Source organism: Cyprinodon variegatus, unplaced genomic scaffold (assembly GCF_000732505.1).
Source record: "Cyprinodon variegatus isolate N-32 unplaced genomic scaffold, C_variegatus-1.0 Scaffold126, whole genome shotgun sequence".
Classification (NCBI taxonomy): domain Eukaryota; kingdom Metazoa; phylum Chordata; class Actinopteri; order Cyprinodontiformes; family Cyprinodontidae; genus Cyprinodon; species Cyprinodon variegatus.
Genome location: NW_015150579.1, coordinates 336,952 through 348,221, shown reverse-complemented (window position 1 = coordinate 348,221; position 11,270 = coordinate 336,952). Strand labels below are relative to the sequence as shown.

Sequence of the window (11,270 nt, the reverse complement as noted above, 5' to 3'; positions counted from 1 at the left end):
ATGAGCCAAAAAGCAGAGACAGGACCAATTGTCAAAATTTTGGTGTCGATCATTCGATTTCATCCTGGACACTACAGAAAAGGGGCTAAAAGTGTTAAAAACCGGAATTTTCCTTTAAGAATTGATCTCTTATTTTCATCATACTTAGTTCAGAATTTTCTATCAATTAGTACCCATTTTTAAGATTACTCTCTGCTCTGCCTGATCTGTCTGGTGATAGCCTTTTATTCACATTAGATGATACTAGATGCATGGAAATAGCATCTCTCTTTAAGGTCCCATCAGCCTTTCCGGGACCAGCCCAGCTGTGGACTGCCCTGTCAGTTTTACAGCTACGTTCCAGGCAGCTCCAATTCTCTCCACTCCACAAATGTAGTTTTTTTGTGCAACCTGCTTTCCACGTTAACTGTTTATGAATGATGTTGGTACACTGATTGACCCTGGACTTCCCTTTGTGTGCCACTTCCTGTCGACTTTTGACTGTCAAATGAAAATAGGCCCATTTTGGGTCATAATTGTCTTTTATTACATCTTTTATTACATCTCAAGTCGGATGGAGTGTAGGATGCTGCCTAGCTTTGCAACATTAATATCCTTTTCTTCCATTTTTCTTCTCACAACTTTAACTGCTTGAAAATGGAGCAGCTTTACAGCACTAAATATTTCCCTATGTGCATTGAATTACCTGGCCTTACTTCTGGTAGAGATGAAGGATTGTTCCTTCATGCAGCTGTTCAGAGGTATGCTAGCCTGGCCAGATGGAATGACTTTAGCTGTAAACATGGCGTATCAGTTTGGAACGGGGGGTTGGAACAAACCGGACTACTACTAACTACTGCTGTGACTCAAATGTCTTTTTCCATAAACCAGTTGTTGAGGTTTTAAAGATGTATTCAATTCATCCAGGACATAATGAAGGGCATGGATAAAACGTTGCTACGCTGCCATGGAGTGTAGGAGTGTACTGAATACACATGGCTTCAGTTGGCTTTCTTCAGCATTAGGTGGGGAAAGGGCAAATTGGCCGATACAGATATTGACCCAGTACGTATTAGCAGTAATCATTGCTCCTTTTATTATATGTTTTACACTGTAGAATGTTAGATAAGGCTTCATAAAGCAATATTACTGAAACGGGGAACAAAAGTCAACAACAAAAGGTATGAAAACAACTGACCCATGTCAAGTTAAGGAGTAGCAGAAACCTTTAATAGAAACAGAGTGATTCTTTCAGCATTAAAATATCGGATACTCTGCAGATACTCTATCACTTTTTTGGCTAATGTCCAAATGTTATCCCTACTTGCAGCTAAAGTGTTTTAGGTTCTCCCACTTTCCATTTAAATTCAAAGTATTTAACTCTCATTGTATTTGGATGAGGATTTGCTTGGAGTCTAAATAGTCTGATTGGCGGTGAGATCAACTGGTAAGGACAGATACTTCAGACTGTTAAAGCCCTTGTCACACCATGACGATTTAGCTAGCGTATGCCTGCTGTATGAAAAATCTGGAAAAATTGTGGCACACGTTGGAAAAGTTAGGGGTACGTTTTGTATAAGTTATGAGCACGCTGAAACACGCCGGCGCACGTCGACATACGGCAAGTATGTACGCTATGTATGCTCGTTCGTGGGCAATAAGTAACAGGTAAGTTATTTGATTGTTGACATACGTTTAGCAAAATTACTCATAAGTCGTGGCGTCTAGCTTATCCAAAACCTATGAGTAACTTATGCGTAACTTATCAAGAACTTATCTCCAACGCATATCAACGTATTTGATGTGTTCCAGACGACGGCTGAATGTGTTTCTAACTTGCAGCTACCGTATAATGGCGTATTGCCAGCATTTTGGCATAAAAGGGAGTTCTCAGGAGGAAACGGTCAGTACTCCTCCAGACTTCATCCACATCATAGGGTGAGTTGAGTGTGATGAAACCTCCCTTCATCCACGCCCACGACCAACAAACGTCCTAGCAGACATGATGCTGAATCTGCTGTGACTGCAAACTCTCTTTCTTTCTTTTTATTTACTTTTTTTTTTTTGGGTGAGCGGTAAACAGCAGCTAGGTTAATATTGCGATCAAATAAATCTTTTTATGCAGGCCGAGCGCCTCCAGGCGCATTGCTGCCCCCCTCAGGACACTGGATTGTGACATTTCATGGGGATGGCGCTTCTGTGCGTTATGCATAAGTTACCCTGTTGATGGACAGGAGTTCTGGACTTGTTATGAATACGCTATGCATACAGCTAAAATTTAAAAGATGCATAGAGAGTTCAGGGTATGCCAGCGTTTTAGGAGATTCTGGGGTGTCAGGCACGTGCTGGGTAAATTGTCAAGGTGTGACAGGGCCCTAAGGACCTGTGCTGCGGGGAGATTCGGATTAATGTGCAGCAAAGTGACCAAGTCCAAGAAGATTCAGATTTGGTTTTCTCTGAACTGGCAACAGCCTTGCAGGAGGTGCATATTTCTTTCCTAAGGAGAAAACAACCATATTCTTATCTAATCAGCACATTATAAACTATCATACATTAATTAGTGAGTGGAATATTTCAAGCATTAATTTTATTGTCATTAGGAAGATTGTTTTTTTTTCTTATGCATGAGCATAAGAAAAAAAAATCAGTGTCTCAGATAAATGAAAACATTTTAAGAAAGAGCTTTTCAACTATTGGAAACTGATGGTGTCACACCCCGATTAACTAATTACTCAAATAAATGTGCCTAGACCTCTTAATGGTGTCTTAGTCTGGGTCATTAGGCTCCAAAAGGGAATACATACTTTTGTCCACAAAACTCTTATGTATTTATAATATTTTTGCTGTTAGCAGAGCCCACAGAGCACTGACCTAGCCCTACTGAGTGCCTAACAGAAAGCTGACTTCAGCAACTTGTTTTATGACCAACACACATTGAAATGGGAGTTGGCTTGGAGCTCGTCTGCCTGGCTGTGTGTTTCTGGACGGGGCTTCTGTCTCCTTGAACCCCAGTCGGCCTCGGCAGATGGTCGCTCACACTGAGCCTGGTTCTGCTGGAGGTTTCTTCCTGTTAAAAGGGAGTTGTTCCTCTCCACTGTCAGTACAAGCATGCTTGGTGTGAGGGAGTCAATGAGTCGATGCAATCAACTGGTTTTCCTTAGATAGAAAACTTTGAATAAATTTGACTGTATGATCTGGTGAGCTGTAAAGTGCCTTAAGGTGACATGTGTTGTGAATTGGTGCTATATGAATAAACTGAATTTAATAGAATTTTCCTACATTTTTTCATAAACTTCTGTAAAAGAAAATCTAGAAATGTGCGTCATGATAAGTATTGAGTTTTGAAAGGGACATTTTTTTTGTGTCAGTTTATAAAAAAAAAAAACCCAACCTGTTTTGTACTATTAAGCTCTGTTAGTGTTGAGATTGTAATGTTGCACCACTGTGTGTTACAGGTGGAGGTGTTGTATGGGGACGAGCCATTAAAGGACTATTACACACTAATGGACATCGCCTACTTCTACGAGTGGAGAAGAGTAAGTGACATGGTGCCCTTAAGACGCAGCTGAGGATTGTTCCAAATGTGAACATCTGCTAAATTAATATCGATATATACTGTGATCAAAAAACCTGATCAACATCATTCTAAATTATGTGGGATAAAAATTTCAGTAGTTTCACTCAGTCTGACCCAGAAACAAATGTTTTTTCAGGGGTTTAGTCATTGGAGACGAAGAAGCTCTTACTGCCAAGCTAAGCAAGGTCTGTGGTAGTGCTGAACTCTCCTTAGGGTTACAGGTTATGTTTAAATATCTTTAGGGTTATATCTAAAGGGGTCATAGAATGATTATATAGGGTATTTGGTGCTGGGTGTTTAACATTGGTTGGGCTGAAAACGGCATATTCGCAGTTCTATGAGCTGTCGACGTCGGTAGACCCTTTTCACAGGGGCACGTGCCCCGTTGTGTATCTGCGGTGCCTGGGTATGCCTGGGGCACTGATCTTTTAATTCATTAATTTATTTACGCCTTTAAAAAAGTAATAGACTCTCTGGCATATTGGGGGAAATCTACAGAATGCAGGCTTGCATTTTTTTTTTTTTTAAATAGGCCTATAGACACTTTAGTTAGGATTTAAGTCTGACATATGCGGACGGAGTAATCAGATTCCACCAGCCAGTAACGGCCACTCGGAACATGTAGCAGCCCGAGAGTCGCCTGTAACACAGAGCCAGGAGTTGGTCATATTTTAATCATTAAGAAACGGTAGTCCTAGTAAAGACACACCGATTAAAACATTGATTGCATAACCTAAATGATAACCGGATGGGAAAAAATGCCAGATGAGGCTAGAGAAAAATCCTCAGGAGAGATTAGAAGTGAGCAATGGATGCAGAAACTATGCCATGTAACGCCAGGTCTGCTCCGACTTTAAAATGCGCAGCACAGGTGGATGAGCTGCCCTGCCTCACCAGTTCAACAGTCGCTCCTCCAGCTCTGTGCTGAGAGGAGAGAGAGGGGGAGAGAGAGGAGAGCCGAGGAGAAACAGGGCGAATAACGCCCTCTTCTTGACAGAAATGAATTAGAAACTGCTCAAATAAGACCTTTGTGAGTTTATCATTATTCCCGATTACTATTTAGAAAACAATGTATGAATCCTGTTGGGCAGAAACTTAATTAAGATCATAATTCAGGTAATCAGACTCAGCGTCTGATTACCTGAATTATGAGGAGCACAATGGGACAAGACACTCTTCACCATCTTGCCATCATGTCGGTTGAGAGAGGAGAACTCTCCAAATTAACCCTTTAAAGCCTCATCCAAGAATGAAACAAAACAGAAAATTACTTTTTTTTGGTTTGAAGTCCTTATTTGGCCTTTTAACAAAATATGTAAAAAGCAAAAACAGAAATACATTTTTGATAATAATTTATTGCTATGCGATAAGTCAAGATTATTTTTTGTGTAGTCTTCTACTGGCTGTTATCAGGTATATCTGATGGTGTACAATAGGATTTTGAGCAGTTTTTACCATTAAATTATGCAAAAGTTTTTAGACGCAAAACATTTCAGAAACCGTATGTATCAAATATGATACATTTTGCATTACAGGGTTAAGCCAGTCACGATTGATCGACAGCTTCGCAAAAATGAAGCTGAGACGCTACCATTTACTGTTAAAAAAAATGAACATCCAGCTCTCCCATCTTTGTGGCCATGATATACACGCCGCATAGGATCATCACCATCACACCATGATAGGATGGGCCCTAATAGAAATGATAAACACAGACATGTATCTATGTAGAGGCGTTTTTTTTTGTTTTTCCTTTTACAGTTGCACATTTCAAGTTCATGTTTGCTGACAGATATTTAATGAAGATAAATTGTGCCCTCATCAGTAGTAAATTAGATATATACGGTTAAGTTCACAAGTGGGCCAATTCAATTCCATTTGGTTCAGGTAGATATTTAATGATGCAGAAAATAACAATCTGATTGTACAATTTATTTATGACGCTTTCTAATAATACATGAGTTCTATAAAATATTTGCCCGGTGCGTGCATTAATTACCTGTGCCCATGCTTTTTAAAAATAAATAATTGCACAAAAAATGTTTTACTGGTACGCTTTCTGCGCTCGTATTTTCTTTAGTGCCGTATTGTGCCCCAGTATAGTATTTGGTCAGCTGATGCCCCTGCTATGAGCCCTAATGCAAGCCTGGTTAAAAGCCCTAGAATGAAACGACAAGTTTTCTTCCTTTTATGGTATGATCATGAGTATTTAGATGAACTGTGCACCGTGCACTTCCATAGAGAACAAACTGCAGAGACAGAGTGGGTCAGGAGGTAGAGGTTTGTCCTCAGCACTGCCTGTCCTAAATGTTGTAGATGCGTTTTCTGTATTATTGGATTGCATTACCTCCTCTAGGCCATTGAGGGCTATAAACGCCTGATAATCACCCATTAATACCAGCAGGGAAATGTCTAAAAAAAAAAAAAATCAGGATAGGTGGTCCTAAGAATATGGTAAGAATATGGTTGACTTATTGTTTACATTACTTTTTTCTTTTTTTTCCTTGGGGGGGGTTGTCCAGTCAAAGTGCACAGCCTTATATTACTGAGAATTGGTGGTAAAAATGTTGTGAATAATTCTTCTCTGAATGTATAAGGTGTTTTAATACCTCAAATAATGTCCAGCTGCAGTTTTAGCATAAACTGGTTCTGAATCAAGGTGGATAAATATGGACTCATCCTGCAACTTTTTAAACAAACAAAATTGAATAAAATATGAAAACTATGTTTTTCCTTTTCTATTTTGAGAGGAAAGTGACAGAAAATCCCATTGATAGCATCTTATTTACGTAATTCTGGTAATGAGACCAGTTTGCATAAAATTTGCTAACTGTTGCAAGAGACCAAGATTTGTGCCTTTTTAAATTTGGTTTTGAGTCTTATTATTATCATAATTATCAGATGTTCTAAAATGCAAAGATCTCCTCAGCATCCAACTGTATCTTCTTGTACATATTTCCACACAGACCGGACCCATTCCCTTGCAGTACCTGGTCAAACCCGCCCGGAAACGCAGGAGGCCTTCGCAGACCACCGCCCAAGCAAAATCTGATGGTACCAGCCCCGCGTCGGAAAGCGACTCTCATAGCGACAAACTCCACAATCCTGCAGCACCACAGCCTCCCAGAGCCCCTTCCCAGACAAGCCCCTCCTCCCACAACGTTTCCGCCGCCCTCCAAAGCCCAAACGGCACCGCTGCGCCCAGCAGCACTCAGCGACATGCCCTCGCCCCCAAGCAGGCCTCCGGCAGCCGGAAAGTGACTGTCAATGGCACGAGCTCCACCGCCGGCAAAGAGGAGGCGCGGGGAGGCGACAAAAGCGGTGCGCCCCCGACGACCTAACACCTACAGGGGTAACGCAGGGGAGGACAGTGATCTTTAAACTGCTCCCTTTAATTTCCTCATGGAGCCGACGGAGGCTCCAGCTTTCATCCCTCCGGACGGGCAGGAGGCGGATCAGAGGGAAAGACCGAGACGTGCAGCCAAATAGACTCTCGTATGTATGTGCGTGTTTTTGTGGTAGACTAGAGCCGTGCACACATACAAACTGTACAGTATGTATCTAATGTCAGCATGTGTGCGTACATATGTATAAACTTATCTTTTATACAAGATATCGTAACCGTTTTTGTATTGTAAACGCAGTGGGTCCGTTTCATTTCAACTTCTGCCGCAGAATCATCAACGCTTCTTGTGGTGCTAGTCGCCGCGTTCAGTTGAATGTCGAAGGAAGAAAATAAAAATAAAAAACGGTTAAAAGAGTTTCTCTGAAAGCGTCCGAATAATAAGCAGCACCTCTTCAGGTTGCATGTACATTTATGGAAAACAGTTGATGCACTTTTTATGTGAAGGTCCCCAGCCGGTTATTCTTCTCAGCTGGAGAGTTTTTCAGCTGTATTATCACACTCGAGTCCAAGCACTACCAAGCTGGCGGGTGAGGTGTCCGTCAGCCTTTGTCTATAGAACCGGGAGAATAAGAAGGGATTTTGGAAATGTTTTGCCATGTATGTTGTTCCGTACATTTCAGCATTCCCGTTCCGTTGCTTTTCAACAGATTCGTTTTTGAAATCAGCCATATGTGCATGTTGTAGGTCAATAAAATGTTTACTTACTAGGTTTTCCTGACCTGAGCCTCCTGTTTTCTAAATATCTCTTTTCATCCAGAGGAAATATCTGACTTAGCTGGTTCATATATGTTACATACTTTTCATCCACTCCTATTGGGTATTTTTTATTTATTTTATAGGTTTTGTTTTGTGTTTCCAGAGTGGGGGGGTTGTGTAACAAAACTAAAATTGAGCTACTTTTGTTTAATGTGAATCTTATATCATCCACACAGCAAAATTGAACTCATTTATGCACATTTCTGTAGCACGTTGCTTTTTGAACACACTTCTTTTCAGAAAGGTGGAAATAAATGATAAATATCTTGGATTTGTAGCAAATAACAAGGTTTGAGAATCCCCATGTATTTCGGAAGGTTAACTCATAAACCAGGTTTTACTCAGTCTAATATAATTGAAACCAGTCTTACCGACACACCCTGATGTGTACAAGTTTCACACGTTGAACTGTTTTCAAACAAGGGTGTAGAGTTCAGAGGAAATCCTCCTTCATTCCATCCAGTTCATGTCATACGTCCGGCCTACCGTCAGCGAAAGAATCCCACAGAACAATCCTGCCACCACCATGACTAATAGTTGGTTCAGTGTTCTCTGATCCTAAAGGCTGAGTCACTGCAGCCAAACAGGTCAACCTCGATTTTGTCCAATCATCGTTTTAACTCGGAAAGCATTTGGATCTCTTTACTGAGAATAGATACCAGTGTGTTTCCTGCCTCTGAAGATCTTCCATCTTTGAAATAAACAGTTTTGCTCAGGATGAGTTTTCATCTTGTGCCACTTTAAGGCCCACAGCATGATTCTTCCTAGCAGCATCTTTCCTGGCTCCAAAAAACCTCAGCAGCCTCAGTGAATCTGCAAATCCTCATCATTGACTTTCCAAATTTGACAGCACAAATCTAAAGTTTGCTTCCAAACTATTTTTTTAAATGCAACCTAAGAGGAACTATTAAAGGTATAGTGGAGGATTCTCGCAAATTTTTGAAAAGAAATGCCTTCTCCAATAAAAAAAATAATAATTCAGCGCTCATACAAGCTTACTTCCCATGCATATAGCCATGCTTTAACCTGTTTGTGTGATGCTAACCATGTGTGGATGAGACACGCCTGTAAATAAACATTTCTGCATCTAATTGTTGTTTTTCTTTTTAGAGATAACTGTGTGCTATATATAGTGAGAATTTCCAATTTTAAATGGTATAAATTAAAATATATTTTTTTTCTGAAACTTAACACATTTGGTTGAGAGACATTAGATGATTTCCAGCTGCGATTTCTTTTGCTAATTAAAAGCACCTCGAAATCTAGTCAAGACCAACAGTAGCCCACTTAAAACAGCCTCCTTTTTAGTCCTGCTTGTCACCAAAGCATTTATTCCACACAATGGATATGTAACATAAAGACACTGACTCTATTATCTAAAATGCACTATCTAGGTGGGGGACAGTTTAATAGTTCTACACTGAGGTTTTCCCATGCTCTGATTGGGACAGCTTATTTAGAAATCCTGCAGTATGGCGATGACCATTTCTGTTGCTATGGTTTCCTATTTTCCTCGCTCCTCTTATTCTCATGCAGCTTAATGATGTTTTCGAGTCTGTCATTACCTTTGGCATCTTGGGCTCTGTCATCTGCCTCACATATGAACTTCTGCTAGAGTATGACTCCATCAAACAGCCTGAAAATGACATTGAAATGCAAAGTGGGAATTTATGACTCCTGGAATATCTTAATAACCTTCCTTCCAGTCCTTTAGGATCAAACAATATTGAGCCCAGAGATACTGGGTTACATATTTATTCCTAGTTTTAATGGATCATGACGCGATTTAAAGGTTTCTGTACTTTTCTACACTCCTACATGATTTTGTCATAGTATTCTCTCAAGATGCCTTTAAATGACTTCCTGTTCTGAACATGTACACCTGAATGAGATCTTGCTTATCCTCTGCAGCCATAACAGCCTCAGCTCTTCTGTCCGCCCTTTATACAACTTTATTTACTGAAATTCTTCAAACAAGTTGACAGAAGTGGACAGAAATTTCCCGTTTTTGAGATCAATAAATTATTTTTTGATTTAAAGGGTTTTAGTGAGGTCAGGTGCAGATGATGGACTTCTGAAGGTGTTTTGTTTGTATTTAGCTCAGTCAGCTGTGTTTGTGAGCCACTCATATTTTTCTATACCAAATTCCCTCATCTATGACGTTATATGCAATGCTTTGTGTAATCGTGCTCATGTTAGTCATGTTAACCAAAACTGAAATAACCTGAAATTTAAATGCTTAATGCTTCTATTATGAAGCATTAAGAGTTAATTTCAAAGGAGGAAATGGGCCGAACTCATCTCCTGAAAGCAGCCCCACAGCATGAACCCATCTGCACCGAAACTTTACAGTGTCGGGAGTCAAGTGCTGCTCTACCAGCAACCACCAAAGCTGCATAATGTCAGCATTCTATGCAACAGATCAGCCACGGGACCCCATCTGTTTTAGCTGTTTACGCTGCTTCTTAAAGGTGATCTGAAAGCCACAAAGTGAGATCTGTAGCTACGGGCGGAACGTGAAGTCGGTGACCTCTGTGCATGATGAGTTGCTGTCGTCCCCCAGTAACTTTCAATTCAACTAATGCATCGGAGCCTCTAGTAATGAGATGATTTCATGACAACAGCGACCTTCGGTTCATTGTTGTCTATTAAAAATATATCCCCATCACTTATACTGATTTTTTTTTTTTTTTGCCAAAACTATATTCAGTCTCTGTTATTTGTGCATTTTTGAGTGCAGAAAAGCAATGATTCACCAACAGCTTTAAGAAAACAACAGATTTTAGAGGTATGGTAACTTTATTTATGTTGGATTTATTTTATTATTCCCCTATTTTCATCATAATTAGGTGTAAAATCACACCATCATCATAAAATTTAAAAGAACACTTGCTTGGGTTTTTCCGGTCCTGTTCGGTCTCACTTTTCAGCGGTAGCAGATTGCCTTTTAGTAAACAGGCAACATGTCCCAATGATTGTGGTGTTTGGCTGAAACTGATGTCCTCCTGAGTTTAAAAAAAATAATTGCATAAACAGGAAAGCCCCTCGGGGCAGTTTTCCCTGCATGCGTCTCCCCTCAGTTCTCAGGGCGGACCACCTTCATCAGTCTGTGTATTCATGCAGCGGAGCAGAGGCAATGAAGTCCTGCTTGTGTGTGCCATCGCAGTAAGGTGGGTTGTTGGTGTGCTTGCATCCACACAGCCAGACTGTGGAGTCTTTCTCTGGAACAAAGCGGACTGGAGTCATTCCTTGTCCTCTGGTTTTGTGGGATCCATCACAGAACGGCTTGAAAACAAGGAGATTAAAAAAAAAGTTCACAAACTTTTATCTTTTTTGGATGGTTTGCACTTTTTTTAAAAGTCATTCTCTCACCTGTTTTCTGCTGTGTCCACAGCTGCACCATGAGTACCGTTTTCCTCCAACAAGCTCCACTTTTAAGGGCTTCTTAGATGGAATGACTGGTTCAGGAGGGGCGGTAGAGAGGCCAAACTGACAATCCAAAGAAAGGAAATAAATACACAACGAAAAAAATCAATATTGGATTGTAAAAGC

The 11,270-nt window shown here is 40.4% G+C and overlaps 2 protein-coding genes across 3 annotated transcripts in view; one reads left to right on the top strand and one right to left on the bottom strand.

Moving 5' to 3' along the window:
• The window catches only part of pcgf2 (polycomb group ring finger 2), a 21,248-nt gene extending 12,450 nt beyond the window's left edge, over window positions 1-8,798 (top strand). For both annotated transcript variants that reach the window (XM_015375858.1, XM_015375859.1), the window contains exons 8-9: window positions 3,435-3,515; window positions 6,523-8,798. In XM_015375858.1, coding sequence (XP_015231344.1) covers window positions 3,435-3,515; window positions 6,523-6,897 — 456 coding nt within the window. In that variant the 3' untranslated portion in view covers window positions 6,898-8,798. The remainder of the gene's footprint in view (window positions 1-3,434; window positions 3,516-6,522) is intronic.
• A 1,713-nt stretch (window positions 8,799-10,511) lies between these two features.
• The window catches only part of LOC107085491 (CDGSH iron-sulfur domain-containing protein 3, mitochondrial-like), a 2,633-nt gene continuing 1,874 nt past the window's right edge, over window positions 10,512-11,270 (bottom strand). The window contains exons 2-3 of the mRNA XM_015375821.1: window positions 11,091-11,207; window positions 10,512-11,003 (exon numbers count right to left, since the gene is read on the bottom strand). Of these exons, the coding sequence (XP_015231307.1) occupies window positions 10,821-11,003; window positions 11,091-11,207 (300 nt within the window). The 3' untranslated portion in view covers window positions 10,512-10,820. The remainder of the gene's footprint in view (window positions 11,004-11,090; window positions 11,208-11,270) is intronic.